The sequence below is a fragment of the Simochromis diagramma genome, unplaced genomic scaffold (assembly GCF_900408965.1).
Source record: "Simochromis diagramma unplaced genomic scaffold, fSimDia1.1 OVJJ01000293.1, whole genome shotgun sequence".
Classification (NCBI taxonomy): domain Eukaryota; kingdom Metazoa; phylum Chordata; class Actinopteri; order Cichliformes; family Cichlidae; genus Simochromis; species Simochromis diagramma.
The window spans coordinates 19,736,524-19,759,088 of NW_024386801.1; the positions used below are offsets into that span (position 1 = coordinate 19,736,524).

The 22,565-nt window shown below is 40.7% G+C and overlaps 1 protein-coding gene across 1 annotated transcript; it reads left to right on the forward strand.

Annotated features, from left to right (window-relative positions):
* Nucleotides 1–366: 366 nt before the first annotated feature.
* ppp1r15b (protein phosphatase 1, regulatory subunit 15B) lies at nucleotides 367–4,459 on the forward strand. Its single transcript, XM_040026411.1, has 3 exons — nucleotides 367–790; nucleotides 1,346–2,661; nucleotides 3,534–4,459. Exons 1-3 carry the CDS (start codon nucleotides 628–630, stop codon nucleotides 3,783–3,785), a joined length of 1,731 nt encoding a protein of 576 aa, XP_039882345.1. The 5' UTR covers nucleotides 367–627; the 3' UTR covers nucleotides 3,786–4,459.
* The last annotated feature ends 18,106 nt before the right edge of the window (nucleotides 4,460–22,565 follow it).

The window sequence follows — 22,565 nt, forward strand, 5'->3', positions numbered from 1 at the left end:
ACATTTCTTCTCTGCATCACTTTATGCTAACCAATAGGCTTTTGTTTTTATACATAGGTTTGTATAGGAAAACAACCAAAAAACGTGTCACGCAAGGAAAGTGAAAGTCCATTCATGAATGAAATGCTGCAATCTCTATACATTTTGTTTTTATCTCTGGGAAACTCTATAAGTTTTCGTTATTATCTAAATTCACTTTTAAACCCGGGTTTTCCAGGAAGCTGAGGAAATTACGGGCACTTTCTATGCGTCACACGTTACGTTACCTGTGGGAGGAGTTAGCAGACGAGTAGGGATCTAAGCGAATACAGTTACTCTGTCCAATCACGGTGCAGCGTGACGTCAGTATGTTTATATTAACGGGAGTGTTGCAACCTCGCGACATTCAACTCCTGCTACTACAACAACGAAAATACAGCTGAAGAACATGGAGAAAATACATGAGAACATTTGACGAAGGACACCAAAAAATGGCACAGTCTTGCCGAAAAATGAAGCGACAAAACATCGACGCATATCTGTCACCGACGAATACGCGAAATCTCTTGGTTTTCGACGAGGAATACCAGAATACGTGAGGAGTTGTGTTCAACACAGTCGCCGAAACTCGAGAAGAAAGACGTGAAAATGGCTACGGTTGTTGGTTCCCAGACTAGCTCTGAGCGGACGGCGATGGAAAGGTTTGGCAGCGGAGGGATGGCTATTCTGCCGTGGACTAAACAGATGCTTACCGTGCTGTGGGAACAGCTTCGGTTGCTGGTTCAAGTCATTTACTACACTTTCCTGTCAGGTAAGAGTGAGACGAAATCAAAAGTTTTTTCCTTGCGTCTTACGCCCACTTTATAGCTGCTAAGGTTAACCTTTGGTGTGTTTACTGATGTTGGAAATTATAAGACCACTGTGTAGGTGTAAGATATGTTTAGTTTTTTTAATATAGTAACTGTCATTAAACGACATACCTTTTAGCAAACTTAATATTCTACGGGGCTGACACTATGTTGTGTTTTACTGTCTGAATAGTTCCTCGATTTTTTTTTTTTTTTTTTTTTTTTTTTTTTGTAGATGGTGTTTCTTTTCCAACTTCCGCAATGTTTACGTGCGTTTTCAGCATTTGAACATTGTTTAGACATCACAGTGACATTTCCCGTAAAACACTTGAAGTACAACACACGGACTTGTATGTTACACTCAGTAAACCTTCTTTGAAATAATACGTAAAACTGCAGTACAAACACAAACCTTGTCTTGGCGTCATAGCATGAATGGAATAATTATTTCTTCAGAAAATTTAACTTCATTACATTTTATTGTACTTAAAAGCTTTTTTTTTGTTTTCTTCTTCCAGTTTTCCAAATGTTCAGGTTTGAGGTTCACGTGAGAATCACAGACGAGACTGGTCAGCATATCCAGCACATGACCACAGCCACAAACCCAACAGAATCATTCCTCTTCACCTCTTTATTTGAGGGAGACAACGGCGTCATGGTTGGTGGTTCAAATCCCCTCTCCAACTTCTGTGCAGACGTTGGTGACCCGTTTGCTGGGAAATCCACTGCTGAGGCCTTGCTGTCCAGTCTCCGTGCTGACGACCTGTGTTGCGGGCTTGTGGATGAGTTTGTGTCCAGAACAGCTGGTAACGAAGAGGGCATCTTTCTGGGACACCAATCTGGCTGGAAAATGGGCTTCCCTGGCGACTGGAACTTCTTTGTGTCGAGCGGCGAGGACTCTGGTTCAAACGACACCTGCCAAAAAAATAGTGAGGAAGACCTCAAATGGGATATTTCCAAGGAAAAAGTTTTCAAGCAGGACACATCAGAAGAAGATAGAAACTCTCACTGGAGCAGTGAGGAAGACCAGAACACAGTAGAATTTGAGAGTGACGAAAGTAAAGCACTTTGGGAATCTCTGTCAAAATCCAGTGATCCTTACAACCCTTTCTTTTTCTCCGCCTGCATTTCAACTAACACAGATATGGGCAAAAGAAAAAGTGAAGTAAAAGATTGTAGCGACACTGACCTCATGTCCGTAAGCAAGGCCAGTGAGGAAATGATGGGGTCTCAGGGCCTAAAGAACTGGGTCTGTCGCTCCGACAGCGAAAGCAGTTGGAGCAGTTGGGCCAGTTCGGATGGTTCGAGCCCTGACATCGACAAGGAGGAAAGTGAGAGGCTGTGGGACTTCTTCAGCAGTCCTGAAGACCCTTACAATCCCATGTGTTTCACTGCATGCACAATCAGCAGCACAGCTCCCCAAGCCACCATGTTATCTAATTGCGAAACCCCAAAATCTGACACAGACACAGAGGAGAAGGAGAGCACCATCCCCCCTTCATCTGAAGAGGATGAAGAATCACTGTGGAAATCTCTCTGCCTAAAAGATGACCCTTACCACCCTTTGAACTTCCAGGCACCCCTTCAGAGCTCTCCAAAACTAACACTCCTGCAAGACGATGATTCAGATATTCTTAATGTTCACCACACACCAAATTCATCCACAAAAGCAAAGAAATGGGCAAAAGCACCCCAGAAGCCTGTGCTGCCAGAGAGACAGACAAAGCATCACTCCCATCCAGAGACTATACTAGTGCCCTGGAAAAGATCTGAACAAACACCCACACCAACTTCAGAGATGAAAGAAAGCAAGGCTGACACCACCCAGAAGAAGGTAATTGTCTGATAATTTCTTTTTATTCTTTCACTTTTTCCACATGGAGATGTTAAAGGAACCCAAATACAAAAGTTTTGGTGTATTTATTATTGTTTTTTTAGCTGTGGGCAAAATATATTAAACTGAATGAGTGTGTAAACATATTGTCAGAAATCACACTCAGTTCATTGACCCAAACCAGGGGTAGGCAACTCAAGGCCTCGAGTGCCAGTGTCCTGTAGGTTTTAGATATCGCCCTGTGTCAACGCACCTGAATCAAATGATTAGTTCATTCCCAGGCCTCTGGAGAACTTCAAGACATGTTGATTTGGTCATTTAGCCATTTGAATCAGCTGTGTTGGATCGAGGACACATCTAAAACCTGCAGGACACCTGCACTCGAGGCCTGGAGTTGCCTACCCCTGACCCAGACAAATATAGAAGAGGAGGTGATCTCATATTTAAAGTTAGAATGTTAATATCATGAAGAGGAGGGCCTATTGCTGACTCATGTACTGCGTGTGTGTGAAACAGAGATAAAGATAACTGTTTATTCCTTCCTCCAGACTGAGTGTCTTAAGCTGAGTTGTTTGTTTTCGCTTAGCAACACTGGTCGTCATGACTAAGCCAGTCACGTGACACCAGCGAGTCAGGAGAGACTGACTTCCATGTGTATCGAGTTGCAGCAGTATTGCAAAGTTAGCACAAAGGTCTTATGATTAGACAAAGTCACGTCATATTAGAAAAATCAGTACTTGGAGTTGGAAAGAGTTGACTCAAATGTAGCTTTTAGATATTTAGAGTTTATGATCCCTAAATACAAGCACTTAAATGTCATATGACTTCCAGTATTGTTCAATAAACTATAATATAATTCTTCTGAATTTCAGGTTCGATTTTCTCCTGTTGTCAAACTCCATGTCCTGCGGACTTGGCCGTTTGCGCGGCAGGCGTCTCGTAAAGGACACTGGGAAGAGATGGCACGAGACCGTGACCGCTTCCGGAGGCGAATTGATAAATTGGAGCAGGTCATTGGCCACTGTTTCACCCAGACCCACAGAGAGAACATGCGGGCCTACCTGGACAGTGCCTTGAAAAAAAACAAAAGGGTCCTGAACACTGACTGTTTCATTTCCTTTTAGGATGAGAACTTGTGATTGGTTGCAATGCAACAGTGATTTTTGATTTAGGCCAATTAGAATTTTGATGTTAGGCCAACGTAAAATGTTTGGTGTCGAGTTGAACAACTTTGTACCTCAGAAGGTTTTATACATTGTGTAACTGTTGCACTGACTGACACTTTCTCATTTTAAGCTCAGCGTTACTGTGTGGAATGTTGTTTTTGTATGCCTTATATAATGACCTAGTAATGTAACTTATTGGTGAAGTTTGCCATTTATTTTTACCTTTGTTTTCAGCAGTTTTTATGTGTGAAGAAACCACAGTCGTGACTCTAGAAAAAAAGTAGAAAAGGATATCACAAAAAAAGCAGAGCTTTATATTGCAAAGTGTTTTGAGAAGTTTTGTTAAGCATGATGGATACGCGTCAGGTTCTGGTGCAATTCTTGTCTTACTGTCTTACAACTTTAGGATTTGATATTTAAGTTTTTGTCTTGTATTTTCTTATATTCCTGCACATAAATGGCAGCTTTTTAGTGCTGATTGTGAAGATGGGCGTTTATCTGATTGTATTTGCTGCATAACACTTTGTCCTCTGTGACTCACTCAGCTTGTCACGATAACATTGTGTGGCCAGACTGTCCCGAGCAAATTGATCATTAGGTGCTCTGAATCAATAAAATTTGTTACATTGTAACTTTTTTTTCTGTTTGGCTTTTTTCACAACCTGAAAAATGATTGGACAAAAAAGAAATGAGTTCATACGTATGAGAAATTGGTGAAGTAAATGTGGCCCTGAGGTCTCAGAAATTTGCAAACAACACAATGCTGAAAAATAAGTAAATCACTGGAAAAGTGATGAGATTCAAAGCGTGAATGGCACAAACATGGTGTGGGGTTGTGTAAACATCCAGAGAAAGACGAGTTTCTCTACATTCTGAAAAGAAAGTGTGGATATCAGCACCTCCAGCCTGACTCTGACCAAACAAACTGGTTTAACCTTTTGATCCCATCTGGACACACCCAGTGTGGTCATCCAGGGTGTGAAATTTCCAACAAAGCATGTGCCTTTGTGGACTTCAACCACTGAAGAGATAAAGGTAAGTGCATTTCTGATAAGGTGATTTACAGGTCAAAAGGGTTGCTTGGTAACTGGAGGTCTGCAAGACAATTTTATTGTATACAAAGTGATGACTTTGGCCTGCTCCCTATCTGAATATGAATATATATATATACTTTTTTTTTTTTACTTCCTTCTCATGTGTTTTCCCTTACATGTTACCACACACATGCACACAGGAGCTAATAATTTCCCACTGGGACGTGAGTCTCCGTGCAGAGTGGCTGCCGTAAGGCTGTCGTAAGACAAGGGTTAAAAACACAAAGTATGATGAAATGACTTTCCTGAGGGATGAAATCAATTAGCAGGTCTCCCCACCCCATCCCCGTCCCCTCCCACATGTGCACACACCATGGTGCAAAGGTGAGCAATCACTGACATTGTTGCTGTGTCAACGCAGCGGTAAGCCTACTGCTGATCTCCCACCACCTCCTCCCCTTGCAGCATGTTGTGTATGTTATTCACCATCTGCTTCAGTCTTGCACCCACCCTTGAGTGGAGTTCATTATACTTTAATATCACTAACTTGGGTTATTTCATACATTTAACCGCACCAAAAATAGTTCAAGCCAGAACTTAATTTTAACTCAGTCTAAAAATCTGAAAAAGAGTATGAAATCAATTTATCAGAAATTCAAACAACCCAGACAGACACACAGAGCTTTTATGGGAACAAGAACTCTGTACTGCTTGTGACGGCCTTTCATCTAAATATGATCTGCTATTAAATTTATTCTTTTAGCCCTAAAAACATGTGAAAGTCTTTCACACGATGTGCTCAGACCGTCCTTGCGTGTATGTTCTTTACAGACATCAAAACATGCTTGTTATTCAGAGTGCAAGGCTGTGGAATGAATTTTGTTAAGAGAGTACATTTTCTGGATGCTTTGCTTTTGTTCTCAGAGGCTGGCCTGATAACGTCGTCTGTAAGCTGGAAAACAAATTTTCACATCTATGGGGTTTTCTTTTGTTGTTGTTTTTTTTGGTGTTTGCATACAGGGTGGTGAAGGTGGGGGAGGTACATCTGTCCCTCTAATTTCCTTTAGCCTGCCTGTCTGATTTTACAGTCAGACATGACTTGACTGGCTTAACACCGAATAACCAACCAAGGATTCTATGCCCTGCTCAAGTGCACTACAAGAAGACAGACAGTGATGAGGGCCAAATGAAGCTCATCACTTCACCATTCCGGGATGAATATAGCAGCTTCTCCTTCGTTGATCCCTTCCTTCCTTCCCATTTTCTTCTTTAACCCACTCCCCTCTCTTTGTATCTCTGTCTCCATCTTTCTCCTCCTCATCTGCTCCCAGTACCATTAGCTCAGTGGCCTAGGCGACCCCGTCTCCAGGCAACCGGCAGGAGTGGCGAGGCGCTGAAAGGATTGCAGGTGATTGCAGCAGTGGTGGAAGCAGAAGCAACAGCAGAGGCAGTGGGCTTTCAGTCAAACACACACACGCACATGTACACACACACACACACACACACACACACACACACACACAAACATTCGGTTGCCCCCTCTTACTCGCCTGCCAGAGAAGGGTATCTCCTGGGTCACAATTAGCTGATGATGCAACCTACCAGCAGCTATTGTGTCTGACACCACCTCATACAGACAGAGTGCATGAAATACAAAACGCAACAAGTCTGTTTGTCCTGCCCATTACATGGATTACGCGATCCAGGCTGTCTGTGTAATAAGATGAGGTGTTTGGTTCATCTATACTCTCTCTTTGAGACACATGTTCCCTTTTAAACTTGCTGTTTGTGATTCAAATTATTTCACAACCCTTTTGTTCAATATTGAAATTGAATGCGGCAGGGAGAATACTCTTTGTCTCACTCACCGATCAACAAAATCAACTAAAAGGTCCTTTCTGGGCCCTTCAACTGGCTCCAGAGAGAGCAACATAAGGAGTGGTTCACCACCAATTTAAGTGCATGGATGAAAACAGTAATAGAAGAAATGCTTACTGTTATTATCTTTCTCCCTATTATTTTCTCCCTAAGATCCACCTCCTTAAGTAAGTGTGAAGTATTGCATAGTCAGACATGAAGCTATGTGGTAAACAGTGATCCATGGCAGTATATAGCCCATTTATGTGGATTAGTGCGTCTGAACAACACCCAGACGATACAGACAGATGGTTCAAGCTGGAGCTGAATTTAGATGTCGTGTTTAAATTTAACCACTAGGGGACATTGCCTTCTTCAACCGTCTTCTGGTACGTGACATAGCACACATAGACACCATGGTTACTAATTGATGACTGCAAGAAACGGCTACAAGATGTGCTGCAGACCCCTGTCACGTTTTTTAAGAGTCACGTGAATGCATCAGTTATTCATGTTATTCACATTCATGGGCTCGCCGTTTAAAACCGACAACAGCATATTTATAACGTGACTTCTTGTTTTGTTTTTTTATTAGCTTCCAGCCTTCTCTGAAACATTAATCTGTAACTCAAAATAGTCTCTTTCCTGTAATGGCATGTATATTTGGTGCTTACTTCCGCAACTAGATGACCATATCTGGACATCCAGTATGGTCATTAGTCATCTCTTTGAGACACAGGGCTATGTGGACACAAAGAAATGATGTAGGTCTGCTGCCCTCATGTGGTGAAGCTTGTAACATCACGGCAAAAGGGTTTTCTTGTTGATGTTGTTGTTTTTTCTATGACTTGCTGTTGATTTAACTCAAAAGAGAACCCAGTTTTAGGCCAATGTTAGGCCTGAGTCTAAAATTAGATTAAGGTATCTGCAGAGTTTTATAAACAGAATGGCATGCACATTTCACAACTTTTAAGGAACTACACTCTGGCTTAATTTTTAACAGGAAATGAATGGGGCGAGAGATAGAGATAGAGAGAGGTAATGAAATGCAACAAAATTCCCTGCTGGATACAAAACAAGGAAGTTCATTTTTCGGTCAAATATTCAATCCCCGTAGCACAAAATGACATTTACAATACTTTACTGCAATGTTTTAGGATTATTTATTTATTTTTTTTTTTTAATTTTTATTATTATTATTATCATGATTTTTCCAACTTGCAAAACCAACTAATCCACTGGTGTTTGAGAAGGTGATGGTTACAGTAGTGACAGTAGTGCTCAGCATGATTTTTAGGCACTAAGACTGCATTAGTCTCTCTTATGTGTTCACCAGTTTTCAATGCTGTCAAAGGGAAAACAGAACTAATTACCCTTTAATCCAATCTAGTCTGGTTTTTGTGAGATCCTGCACTGACCCAGCTGATGGAAAGGCCTCTGATTGACCAGGATCACTAGAAGTGTTGTCTTATTAAAAAGGTGAGCTCTTGTCCATAAAGCCTCACATTTCACTTCACAGACATGTGATGTCTGTGAAGGTTCTCAGTCATCCAGGTCATGGTAAACTAAGGAGCTTGGAGAGAAAAGTGACTGTAGTTCTTTAAGTTTCTTGGAGATATTTCACCTCTCATCCGAAAAGCTCCTTCAGATCTAAGGGCAAATGGTAGAGCGTGTCAGATTTTTAAGACCTATTGGGAGCATTCCTAAGAGGGTTGTGGACCCACTATTGATCATCTGCCTAATCACATGAGCCAAGGTGTGAAAACCAGTGTGGATCTCCATCAGCCAAGGTTTCAAGTGAGTCCATTGTGAGACCTTGCCCCACCCTATCATGTAACTTACTGATCCTTGAGGTGATTGCTGTTGTTATTTTATGCAGTATAAATTAAACTGAACTGAATTATTTTGATGTTTATCCTACAGCTAACTCAATCAATACAATTTTTTTTCAGTAAAGGCCTTTAGCGATATATTAAAGTCATTGTTTTTTTGCGTTTATTCCAGGCTTTCCCAGCATCCTTTCATATCATGTGTATCATTATATGTCATGTATCAGTAATAACTAATGATACCTGTATTTTTGCCCTAACTTTGAAAGAGCTTTTCTTTATTAGAAAAACGAGTTGCGTGGGCAAATATGTGCTTTTATGATAATAACCAACATTTGGGATTAGGTCACACCTGACTGTTATTGAATGCCACAACTGGGGCAACCTTACTGGGATCGTGCCATTGAAATGGTCGAGGCAGGGCATGCAACCAGGCATGTTGCCTGCCCTGCAACATGTAGAGTCGCTTGAGTGACAGAGCTTCTCCTCCACAGACTCAGCAGCAACTCCAGGCAGCAGTGATTGAAGAGTGGGAGCCACCCCACTGGATGACATCCGGAAGTTAAGCCTGTCCATGGGGCATATTAGTGCAATGATCAATGCAGATGAGGGGCACACTAATTAATGATTGTGTGTGTGTGTGTGTGTGTGTGTGTGTGTTCTATTGTAACCTGCAACATACAGTGCATATGTTAATTGGGATTTTTTTTTTTTTTTTTTTTTGGCTCTTTTTCCTTATAAAAAGGTAATGATAGTCTCTCCTTGTCTTCTGCCAGAATGCCTGTATTTACTGCCTGTCTGTCATGTGTTGTGCTGCTCAGGAAGACTTTTTGACTCAGCTGTGCTGCCTTAAGATTCCTACATTTGAGCTCTGGATCTGACACACAAACACGCATGCAGATGTAAAAGGAAGCTACATGCCAATATTTTCATGTAAATTAACTTATTTGTTTGTAGAGTTTATATGACAATTTTTACACATTTTTGCATATCCTTTTAAATTCGGACATATATGCTACAGGGAAAATGGATACTAGATCAACTAAAAAAGACAATTATGATAAGCTTAATATGCTTTCTGTTCTACAGCCAGCTTGAAGATGCCATCTGAACTCCACCAGAGGGAGACAGAGTAACGCTGAAAATGTCCCAGATGGTCCGGTAGGCATCAGCAAGTCTTCTGAAGAAACTGACTGGATAATTTCTCATAACTCGAATGGAAATATGAGCAGCATAGTGGAGAGAATTCACACTTATAGTGAAATTGTTTCAGAAATATTGACCTTTTCACTTCAGGCAGATTTCTTTGTAAGGAGAAAACCTTTTTTGTCTTTTTTGACAGAGAAAGACAAATTTATAGGTTTTGACCACATTTAACAGCCTTGGTGAAGGGAACACATTTCACGAGTCATCGGGTGATGATCATGATTTGCAGAAAGGTTAAAAAAAACAAAACAAAACAAAAAAGTTAACTATGACTTATATAACACAGACAGCAAAGAAAGCACAATTAACTGTGATGATTGTATGACTTTTTTCATTAAACTGACTGTAAACTTTGCATTTACATGTTTTCACTAATACTGCCAGAACATCCACATTTTCAGCAGCTGAACGCTGGAAAGACTGAAATTAACAGAACAGTGACTTTACTTTTTTTCTGTGTTGTTGGAGTCTAAAAGTGAAGCTCCAAATTTGGTTTTCAAGGTGATGTTTTTAACATTTAGGAAGTCCACACAGGATGGGTGAGGCTCTGCCAGGCCTGCGGGCTGTTCCACAAGTTACAAACCCTCGTATGGAGCAGAGCCATGCATTATTCACCCCACATTTACATAAGACACAATAGTGAGAACGGTGCCAAAAAAAGTGTATGGCTGAACTGTGTGTTTGTGTGTGTTTATCTGGCGTATCAAGAGTGCTTCTGAACATTCCCGTGAATCTCTTTGCCACCTGAGGTTTTTGCTGTTCTGCCAACAATTGTTGACGCAATCTAGACGAGGGCACAGACCCCAAGGCTCATCCTCGAATCCATGAAAGCTTTGGTTACCCATTACAAGAAGAGAGAGCAAAGGAGGGAGCGGGCAGATAAACGCTGATAGTTTCTGTGCACATTTATCTTTCTGTCTGAAAGCCCTGTTTACTGAGGACTTAAAGCCAAACCAGGTTCTCTGGCATTTTTGAAAAAACACAGGTTAGAGTGGCCATGACTTACTTCAGAATTCCTTCACGGTGACAAATGATGTAATATGATGCTCAAACAATCACAAAGTAATACTGTTATGTTCCTGTGATGGCATGCCTTTGTGTTGAGTCAGAAAGAAATCAGATAAGCGCTCAAGTGTTGATATTAGCGTTGCTATTTTGAACACATTAACCGAGTTTAGCAGTTTCACCAGAGTGAATGAGCAAGTTGAAGATTTAAAACAAAACTACAAAATAGTCCCAGAAGCACCAGAATAAGTGTCAGAGAAAGCTGGACAGGAAACAGATTCTCCACAAAACAATGCTCACTGTGAGACAAGGTGATCACTGGGCAAGCTATCTTTCAGGAGGGCCCTAGCAGCTTCAATATACCCTAAATATGTTTCCTCCTCCAGTCAAGGGTACTTTGCATCTGTTGTTACAACAATTTGAACTCTTGCGCTACCTTCAGGCAATTAGATACGGATAATTTTTAACCTCCATGGTGGAGGTTATGTTTTTCTGTTAGCATTTGCTGGCGTGCCTTCTGTCATTGTGTCTGTAAACACAACAGCACAAAAGGTTTTGAATGAATTTTGGTCCAACTTTGCAGGGGTTCAGAATGGGGTCATGTTAACAATCCATTAAAATTTGCCTCAGATCCACCAAGGTCTTCGAGGTCAACTTAATGATTTAGTAGTTGAAAATGAACAAAAAGCCTTAAAACTGAGCTGAGAAACTAGTATTCTTACCATTGTTAACATATAGAAAGTATCACATAAAGATTTAAAATATCATGTCACATTTGACTTCTGACCTCTCCTTCAAGGTCAATAGATAAGTCAAAGTGATAATAATGCTATATAGAGCTATTCAAAACTATGTTTCTTACTGCCATTGTTTGTATTGACTGCATATAGAGAATTACATACAGGTGTTCTAAATATCATTTTATTATGACTTTGTTATGTTCATTACAGTAAGAATGGTTAAAACCATTTAAATACATTCAAACAGTTACAATACAAATATTTAAATACATGTACAATGTTCCTGAGGTTTTTTTTTATTTTGGAAAGTTTATTTTGATCAAAAACGTTTTCCACTTAGCTTTCATGTAAACTTTTAAACAAAGTTTACCAAACAGTGAAATGAATGCTACACGTGTGTTATGTCCACATAAATCCACATGAAAAATAATTATAGTCGAAATTATGTCAGGTATATAAAAATGGGTTTCAACAGGGCGAACAACAACTGCTTGCACTTTGCACTTTTTTTTACTGCACTAACATTTCTTAAATTATTTTTAAAAAGCTCAAAGAAAACAAAATGAATACAGAGAAAACACTGTGATATTTCCTTAAAGGTAAGTGAGCTGCCATGTCGGAGGTTTGTGCTCTCGGAGTGCTGCTTGATAATTTGTTATTCTAACTTTCCAAATGATCAAGAAGACATTCTTGACCCTCAAAAAATGTCCTGTTTTCCCCCAAAAATCTTGGGTTAAACTTAAAGTGACGACTCAGACCTCACAGATGAAACCTGAAATAAAGCCTCAAATACCAAAAGGTACAAAACTGTCAAATTCAATTAATTTTTGCATCTGTTTGGTTCTTCTTTCAACCTGGAGACTGGATCTGTTATTATTTATTTTGCATTATTAAAAGCACTGAAGTTGACATTAAACTAAGGCTTTTCAGGCAATTGCCAAGATACATTCTTCTGGGGAAACAGCTACACTTCTACACTGAAAAATCATTTACTGGCCTCAGTGAATTGCAACTACTCATGTTTAGATTTCTGTTGTTCAGCCTTGTGACAAAAACAGCCAGCAGCCGTCTGTAGGTGGCACAGCTGTCAAAATCCTGCAGCTGTTGCCTTCCTTACCTGCAGATGGACACACATCAAGAGTTTTACATCTCTAATGTAAAACTGCTGCTGCAGTTTCTCTTCTGGATTGGAACAGCGAGTCCTTCATTGAAAGTCAGCAGAGTGGCGTTTGCTTAGTGTGGTTCTTTATTGTGTGTGTGTGTGTGTGTGTGTTTCGCTACTTTCACATCGATCTGTTTCTTGAGGCAGGTTTTATTGCTTGAGAATTTTGAAAACTATTCTTTACCCCACTGGCCTGCTATTTTCAGAGACAACTTTTTGATATGACAGATGCATCAAGAAAATAATTTCTAAAAAAGAGGCTGTTTCTTTAAGTGAGGTGGATGATTTTAGAGGTTCAAAAATTAAATATGAGTCATTTTATTCAAGCATACTTCCCATTTAAAATCTCCACAGATGGTCACTCATTTCAGTCTTTGAATTTCATGTGTATAAAAATATACTTTTCTATGTGAGGTATCGTCACAATTGTCAAAATTTGGTCCACAACCGTTCCGCTTCTTTGACACACATCTGCATTTTTGTTGCCTCGCTGGCAGCTCTGTGTACACACAGATCCACAGCGTTCCCATCCTGCATCCAGATCCGGGTGTCTTGTTTCTCTGTGTTTGCTTTCTTTGTTTTCTCTTGTGTCTTTCAGCGCTTCACACACTACTGGCGATAATGGATGTCCTGGTGACTGCTGTTTTTGTGCAGTATAAATAAAAGAAGGGGAGCAACAGGCACAGGCTGATAAACACCTCAGCTGGCTGCTGTCTGCTTTGTAAAAAAAAAACAAAAAACACACAAAAAAAACAACCCACAGTATTCTCTAGTCAAACTGCATATGATGAGACCACTTTTTTCACATAGTAGATATTTTCCTCCAGATGATAGCATAATGTTTGAATGGGCCAAAAACCAGTAGGAATTAAACTGCATTCTCTAGAACGCGTTGGAGTGGAGAAGCAACAAATTACAGTGAGTGAACACAAGATGACAAGGACAAGCACAGTAAAATAAAAATGTCAGCATGATGACAAAATGCTGCAATAAAATGCATGAAAGAAAATTCAAAATAATTGAGTCTCCCTAATCCAGGAAATGGAGTCATCAGGGAAGTGAGTGTGGCAGTCGGTGAGCAGATGTATCTTTTTATGTGTGTGTCACTGTGTATTAGACATTGCGTGCACTCATGTTAAAGAAGGATGCAGGAAGAGAAAGAAAGAGGAAGATTATGCAGGATCCAGGGCCTCCTTCTAGGTGGTTTATCAGTAAGGATATGCACAGATTCAACAGCAGTGTGCAAAATCATTGTACCGTGTAATCTGCATATTGACAGATGTTAAGCTGCAGTAATACACATTTTATATTTATAACTGAAAAACAAAATATTTCAAAGACCCAACAAAGAACTGGCATCTGATTCTATTTAGTGATGACAGTTAAGCACTGACTGGGTTTCCATGAAAAACATTGCACTGGGATAATTATGTTGCTTTGTGTCTGCAATATGTGTAAAACAGAGTAATCACTTACTAACAGGTTCAGCAACAACTGTCAAGTGATGATAGGCAACTGTTGTTTTTACAGCTCGATGTACTACGCCCCCCAAGAGGAAAAAAAAAAGTTCATTATAACAACAACAGTTGCCTCAAGGCGCTTTATATTGTTAGGTAAAGATGCTCCAATAATAAAGACCCCCCCCCCCAAGCAAGCACTTGGTGACAGTGGGAAGGAAAAACTCCCTTTTAACACAAACAAACATCCAGCACAACAAGGCTTAAGGAGGGGTCATCCATCTGTCATGACTGGTTGGGGGCCGGTACCATGTTGCTGCAGTCATGCTAAATGGAGTTACCATGCTTATCATGCTTGTTTGATTGCATGTAAGTAGCTTTGCATGATTGAAAAATTCAAAACGAATGATTATTTATATGCTTCTGTGCGCTCACCCAGAAACTCCACCCATGTGTACAATGAAGAATATCCACTCTCAATGACATCATAAGACCTTAAGGAGAAAAAAAACTGTATGAAACCAGGGTTTAGGGCATTTTGAGTACATATTCGAGTACATATGCAGACCTCAAAAGCCATTTAAGGTCTACTTTTAAGCGTTTTGGGGCCATGTATATTGCTTCTAATGCATTTTTGTAAATTCAATCATTCATTTTAATAAGTGAAAGCTGACAGCTAGTAACACACAAACATTATTCGTATATTTATAAAAAAAAAAAAGCCTTAAAGACAAAAAACTCTCAAATATTGAATTTTAGTGGGGCTGTGCCTTTTTTTAATGTTCTGGTATGTAAATCTGCAGTATGTGTATACTGTAAGTTCAGGGTTAGGTGGGCCAGCACCTCAACACATACATATAGTGCTGCAGAGCTGTTAGCGTCAATTTCCTGACGTGTGAGCCTGTGATATCATGACTTGGCTGGAAAAGTCTCTCATTGTTTTTTTCATATGCGAGCACTTTATCTTTCCACACAAATACACTCCAAATGGTAGAAAAATCCCCTGGGATTTCAGTGGCCGAGGCTGTGCGTGCTGACCTCTACCTGCCCTTCAGCTCACTCTGCCTTGTCAGGAGTTTCTGTTGTTGATTTGGCGGCGCCTCCACAAAGCAAGTGCTGGCAACTGAAACCAGACAGGGGAGAGGGTACCAAACACATGTACTTGAAAATCCCCAGATGTGGAAAAATATGCAAATTTAAACCAGCAGATTATTTGGCCATGCTTCCCTGCTGGAAACAAGTGTTGAAATTGGAAAATTGTTATAACTCGACAACAAAATCAAAATCAAAATGGAGTTTAACATGCTCTAGTGTTTGGAAATCAATGGAAAACATTTGCGTTTTTAGAATACGTTCCAGGGAGCGGTAAATGAAGACCACTGTGGCAAATATCAACAAAGGCTTTGTGTTCTTCACACTGCATTGTACCCTTTAGGAAATGACTGTTTTTGGTGAGAAGATTTCTCCTGACTGTGAACTTAACAACAGCTCACACGGAACGCTTTGTTTTGTTTTCTCCCAAATGTGGACTTCAAAATAACAGGTCTTCATGGAAAGTGTGTCAGAATGTTGTCATAAGCATGCCATCACATGTCTCATGGATGTGGAGTCACTTCGGAAAATGAAATTCCAGTGAGCTCAGAGTTCCTGATGAGTGACTCAGAACAACAGCGTCTGACAGCTGATGGAGGCTCGTATTTATCTTAATGAGCCACCGAGGAAAACCAACGATAACATGTTTGCTGCAAGTAAACATTACAGTCTCAAACTACAAGTCTAGACAGTCATCTTATTATGGGTGTAAGTGTATGAAACATATTTTGAATCTTTATATAGTACTTTCTCTATGTACAGTACACACCACACTTGAAAGAATCATAGTTTGTAAGTTATTCTAAATTTTATTTGCCAATTTTCAACCAATAAATCATTAAGTTAACCTTGAAGTGCTCAGTGGATATAAGGCAAATTTACAAAAAAAATCAACATGACCCCACTCTACACCCCTACAAAGTTTGTTTAGAATCAATGTAAAACCTTTTCGAGCTTACAGACAGAAAGAGAAGATAAGATAATAATAAATAAAAACTAAACCCATTTTGGGGGAGTTTAATTGGACATTTCTTTGGTAAATGGATGGTTCTTGGCAGCATTTTATACTTTATACAAGCGCTTTATACAGCATGTCTCATTCACCCTTTCATACAAGCTCTTGTTTTCTCTCTTCCCCCCCTGGGAAAAAAAATCTAACATCTATTATGCAGGTGGCACAGTGGTTAGTATTGTCACCTTGAAGAAAGAAGGTTCCAAGTTTGAATCCACTGGTTATTTTTGCGTGGAGTTTGTACTCCGATTATTCGGGCTTCCTCCTGCAGTCCATAGACATACATGTTAGGTTAACGGGTGTTTTGAAGTTGGTGGTAGGTGTGAATGTGAGCATAAATGATTGTGTAGGTCTCAGTGTTAGACTGGCAACCTTTACAGGATGTGCTCCATTCTCTTGCCCTCTGAGAGCTGGAATAGGATGCAGCAACCCTGTGACCCTGAACTGGAAGAAAAATGGATGGATGTATCTATCATGTTGTGTGTTCAGTCATTACATAGCTTCCCACTTACATTGTCAACTTCACATGCAAAAAAATTAAAGACATCTATTTTTAAGAAACTATTTTCTAAATTGTAGAACAATAACAAAGCACTAAAAACAATGAAACTGTATGGTAAGCTCAAAGAAACGTAAGCAAAGTTAAATATGTAAATGTAGACATAATCAAAGTCCCCCTCCCATGTTTCATGATAATACTAAACTTTATTTTTAAACCAAAATTACAACGGCGTTTCACCTTATGAAACTAATTTGCAAAAATAGCAGCATTAAGGCTTAACTACAATGAAACAGCCCTACTTAAAGACCCTGTAAAAAAGAAGTGGGCAACAAGTGTCTTACTTGGCTGGAAATCAAGCTGTGTGCAGCATTTATAAAATCAAATCAGACCTTTCCTAGTTAAATCACCTACGTACTAAGTGGCAAATATTCAAAAGAGCCCACAATCAGCACATTTTTCATGCCCTCTGCCCATTACCTTCAGAAACAGCACTGGCAGAGCACCACTCTTGCTTTGCTGTTTTTTCACTGTGGAAGCCCGCTAGTGTGGTGCCTTTAAGTACTGGCTAAAATTTTGTAATCGTGAAAACACTAGTAACACTGGTAACGGGTAACAGAAATGACCACAAATCTCTTCACCTTAATGACTTCTTGGGGTTTGTTATATCATAATAGCGTTCACTGAGGTCAGTGTACCAACTGACAACAATAGTTACATGAAGAAATTCTGTGTTTACATTATATCCAAATTCTATGTGCTTTGTCAATATTCCTCCTACACGTACACTAGCAGAGTGTCAGGAGAAATTTGGGTTTCTGTATCGTCATAGAACCACCAAACCCATCATAGCTGCCCTCATATTTTTAAGGTTTGGGTGCAAACAGGAATACAGCAGCAAATCAGAATGAGATTGATTTGATTTCCAGTATCACCTTAATCATTCTCTCACCTATTAAAAGCATTTCTGTGTGCATACAGAGATTAAGGACAGTAATGAAGCATTTGTACTTCGTTACGTCCCACCTCTGCCTAGTGGTGGCTCAGGTTCACAGTATCAGTTTCTCAATGGCAAGATCTCCACTCAGTTAAAAAAAAAAAAAACCCAAAACATCTGCACACTAGGGATGTTCCTGGTAATTAATTTCTTAGTCGACTAAACAAGGGGGAAAAAAACAGACTAACCAGCTAGTCTAAAACTAAGAAACACTCAAATATTAAGTTAAAGAGAAGAGAGACACGTATGTGAGAATGCTGTTTGTAGATTACAGCTCAGCATTCAATACCATCGTTCCCTCGAAGCTGGACAGGAAACTGCAGGATCTAGGACTGAGCAGCTCCCTCTGCAGCTGGATCCTTAGCTTCCTGTCTGACAGACGCCAAGTGGTCAGACTGGGCAGCATCACCTCATCCCCCATCACACTGAACACTGGTGCTCCACAGGGGTGTGTACTGAGCCCTCTTCTATACTCACTCTACACCTACGACTGCACAGCCACTAACAACTCCAACATCATTGTGAAGTTTGCGGACGACACTACAGTGGTGGGTCTTATCACCAATGGTGATGAGACGGCTTACAGGGAGGAGGTCAGCGCCCTGACCCACTGGTGTCAAGACAACCATCTCACCCTCAACGTCGCAAAGACAAAGGAGTTGATAGTGGACTTCCGGAGGTGCAGAGAAGTACACACCCCCATCACCATCAACGGCGCTGCTGTGGAGAGAGTGAGCAGCTTCCGGTTCCTTGGTGTACATCTGGCTGAGGATCTTACGTGGTCAGTACACACAAACAAAACAGTGAAGAAGGCGCAGCAGCGCCTCTTCTTTCTCAGGAGACTGAAAAGATTCGGCATGAGCCCCCGCATCCTCAGGACCTTCTATCACTGTGCCATTGAGAGCATCCTCACTGGATGCATCACCACCTGGTATGGCAACAGCACCGCTTACAACTGCAAAGCTCTCCAGCGAGTAGTGCGGTGCTCTGAACGGATAATTGGAGGTGAGCTTCCCTCCCTCCAAGACATCTACAGGAAGCGCTGCCTGAGGAAAGCGGGGAGGATCATCAAGGACTCCAGTCACCCCAGCCATAAACTGTTCAGACTGCTTCCATCAGGAAGGAGGTTCTGCAGCATCCGGTCCCGTACCAGCAGACTGAGAGACAGCTTTTTCCATCAGGCCATCAGACTGCTGAACACGTCATAGACACCTCAGCTTCACTACTGGAACTTTAACATTATGCACTCCATACTGTACAGTAATGCCACTGTTTTGCACATGTCTCACTCTGTATATTTTTATATATTTTATTTATTGTTTACTCTATTTAATTTGTAAAATATGTGTACACACACACACACACACACACACACACACACACACATAGAAAAATATTTAGTATACACATCCAGAAATGCATATACCGTACTATTATATATTGTACATATATTTATTAGTTTCAGATGTAGCCATTCTTGTATTTTGCTTGTTTACATTATTGTATTTGCACAACTCTGTTGCTTGTGAAGCTCGCACACAAGAATTTCACTCACATGTGCTGTACCAATGTACCTGCACATGTGATGTGACAATAAAAGTGATTTGATTTGATTTAAATTTGATAATCGTTTAAAGAAAAATGTCAAAAACTGATAAGAAAATAGTTTTAAACCATTTATGACATTCTTCAACAATGAATCATGCCGCTTGACTGCAGTGCCTTGCATTGTGCATTATCAAGGTTACACGTCCAGACAGTGTAGAAGAAAAACACTTAAACTGAAGTTACATATGACACGAAAACATGTAACTATAACAGATGTTCACGTATTACTAAAACATGATTAATACGTCAACATCTGGAAAACAAATAAATTGCGACCCTAAGCTGTGGCGTGAATGACATCGGAACAATATTGGCTTTCGGTGAAGTAAGAAGCAACAACTTTTAGTCCATTATTCGCAGCATTCAATCGTTTGCCAGAGAAGCATTCTGAAACATTCGGATCCTTTTCAAAGTCACTGTATCCAGACTCCAGCATGTCTCAGAGAGAAGATCCAAAAAGACAAGCTTACCTCAGCTCTCTTCCCTGGGGTGAACAAGTAGCGCTTGGAAGAAATGCAGAATGAAAATCTCATGAACAGAGAGAAGATTATGTTCCTCATGGAAGAAAATGAGAGAAAGAGCGCTGAATTAAAAAAAACTGTCCGACCAACTTCAAGAAAAGGAAGGTATTATTGAGGAGAAACAATGGGATCTCCAAGACATAGACAAAAAGCTCCAGGGGCTCCAAGAAAAGCTTGATGAAGAAATCCTCCAAGAGAAGAAACAACAGAACATAAAACAGAGAGAGATGCAGTGTGAACTCCAAAACATGGAGAGAAAATACAGTGGGGTGCAGGTAAGCCTTGATAAAACCCTGCACAAAAATCAAGAGTTGCTTCAAGAGAAAACGCAACATGACATAAAACAGAAAGAAATGGACTGCAAGCTTGAAGACACGGAAGAAAAATACTCTAAATAACGCTTGATGAAACAAAATAAAGAGTTTCTTCAAGATAAAGAGCAATAGAATATAACACAGAAAGAAGAAAAACTTCCTCTTCTCCAGGACTTTGAGAGGAAAAATAAAAAAAAATACAAGAATTTTATAATAACATGAAGTACAAAGCAACTGAACTGGAAGAAGAAAAGGACAAACTGGAAAAACAATGCTCAGAGATGCAGAGTAAGATCATTGAAATGCTGAGAAAAAACAGACAACTTGAGGAACTTTCTAACAACTTGAAGTCCCAAAACACTGAAATACAGGCGCAAAAGCAACAACAAGAAAAATCGCATGAAAACCTGCAGTGTATGTTTCAAGAAATCCAAAGGAGAAGTCAGCAGTTAGAAGAAATGCACAACAGAGAAATACAGAAATGCACAAGGTAAAGCTAATACAAGAGGCAACATCTAAAGAACTAAAAGAAAAGCTTGATGAAAAAGAAGCAAAATTTGCAGAAGTGGAGAAAAGATGCAAGAAACTTGACACACAAAATGCAGAAACAATCGATGAGTTGAAAACCCTCATCCTAGAGAAAAAAAGTGCCGGATCAGTGCCTGAAAAAGAAGCAAAAACGCTTCCTCTTTTTCCAGAGGAGGGAGACTGCTGCTCCTCACCTGATATAGCCTCCTTTTTCTCCACCTCTGTTCCATCTTAATTTTCACCCCTTCTCCCCCCCCTCGCTTCCCTCGTTCCCTTTTTCTCTTAAAACCTCTCCCCTCCCCTTTTCATCCTTTTTCTTTTTCACCCTCACCCTCATGTTTCTCCCTGTTGAAAGGCAGTTTTTCCTCCCCACTGTCGCCTAGTGCTTGCTCGGAGGGGATTTTTGGATTTTCTCTCCTCTCTATCTTTTTACTCCTTTCCATTTAAAAAAAAACTTTTCCTCTTCTATCTTTCCTTTACCCTCTTCTTCACAAAGCCCACCCCCATCCCCCCTCCATTTTGGGGGGACAATAAACACAATTGGCTACATTTTACTTGTGTCTACGGAAGAGGATTAGGGCCACTGGAAAAAAAAAAGTGGGCACGTCTTTTTTTTTCTTCTTTTCCTGAATTCTTTTTTTGTTTTTTGTTTTTTTTGTTTTTTGCCTGTCCCGTTTGGCTCTTTTGCCATCAGAATTGTTGTCTAAAGGCAAAGAAAGATGCCCAACGGATTTACTTTACCAAATTGACCATCCCAGCCTTGCCGTAATGGTCCATTTGATTCACCTTTTATTGTTTATTTTATTTTCACTTACTGAATACGGGACAGACTTGACTGGGGGAAAGAAGGGGAGAAAGAAAGAGGGAAAGAGAAACAGCTGAGAAGAGGGACGGGGGAGAAGGGCAAAAAACAAAAACCAACAGAATGAGCAGAAGAAGAAAAAAAAGAAAAAAAAATGCATATATCAATCACCTGGATCACCTGCTGAGAAAGAAAAAAGAAAACAAGCAGAAGAGAACAAGAGTAATAGAATAAACAACATCACAATGATATATGGGAATATGACAGTAAATACTAAATATTAAACATTATTGTGCAGCACATAAGATCAACAGAACACAGTGTGCTTTGAGGTAGGAGCCAAAAAGGGTGTAGTTTGTGTGTGTGCTCACCCGTGTGTACACCTGTGAGCATGGACGCGCTTGTTTTTTTTTTTTAAAAGGTTCCTTCATGTAATGATCTGCTAGAGGGTGTGGGGGGGGGCCACAGCCCCGTCCTCCAGGGCATGAAGCAGGTATGGAGGAGATCAAAACTCCAGACATCCAGAGGCCCCCAGAACACAAGAGACCAAGGAAGACCAACAGAGGGGCAGCCGCGTCACTGTCCCAGAAAGAGCTGAGGAGAGTCCCAGATGAGGGCTCACTCAGCAGCCGCGGAGCAGAAGCCAGGGGGAGTTGCAGTGACGCGCCCGTGAGCTCCGCCGGCAGCCAGCCGTGCCTGAGTGACCGAGCCCCAGGCCGAGAGGCCGGGGGCACCCCACCTCCGAAGTGGCCCGAGCGAGCCCCAGGCTCCAGGCCCCGATAAGCGGCCGCCAAGGAGTGAGCCGGTGTGTACCTGGACGCCCATCCCCGGACACAAAGAACCACCAACGCACCGACACCTGAGGGAGTCCGCCACTGGCAGGGGAAGTGGTGGTGGGGGGAGATAGGCCTCCAAACCTTGGAGGGCCTAAGATGTCCCCAGAGAGGTGGCGCCTGACACCCAACCTGACATATAGACACAGAAATACAGGCACACACAGACACAAACATCCATTCCCACCCTCATGCTCTCATATGCACTTACTCCACACTCAACCAACGTGGAGACAGACATA

What these genes read in the sequence shown, in the direction of transcription:
- ppp1r15b (XM_040026411.1), top strand. Translation starts at nt 628, where the DNA reads ATGGCTACGGTTGTTGGTTCCCAGACTAGCTCTGAGCGGACGGCGATG. An exon ending in TTACTACACTTTCCTGTCAG is followed by an intron (nt 791 to 1,345) that starts GTAAGAGTGAGA and finishes TTCTTCTTCCAG; the next exon opens with TTTTCCAAATGTTCAGGTTT. An exon ending in CTGACACCACCCAGAAGAAG is followed by an intron (nt 2,662 to 3,533) that starts GTAATTGTCTGA and finishes TCTGAATTTCAG; the next exon opens with GTTCGATTTTCTCCTGTTGT.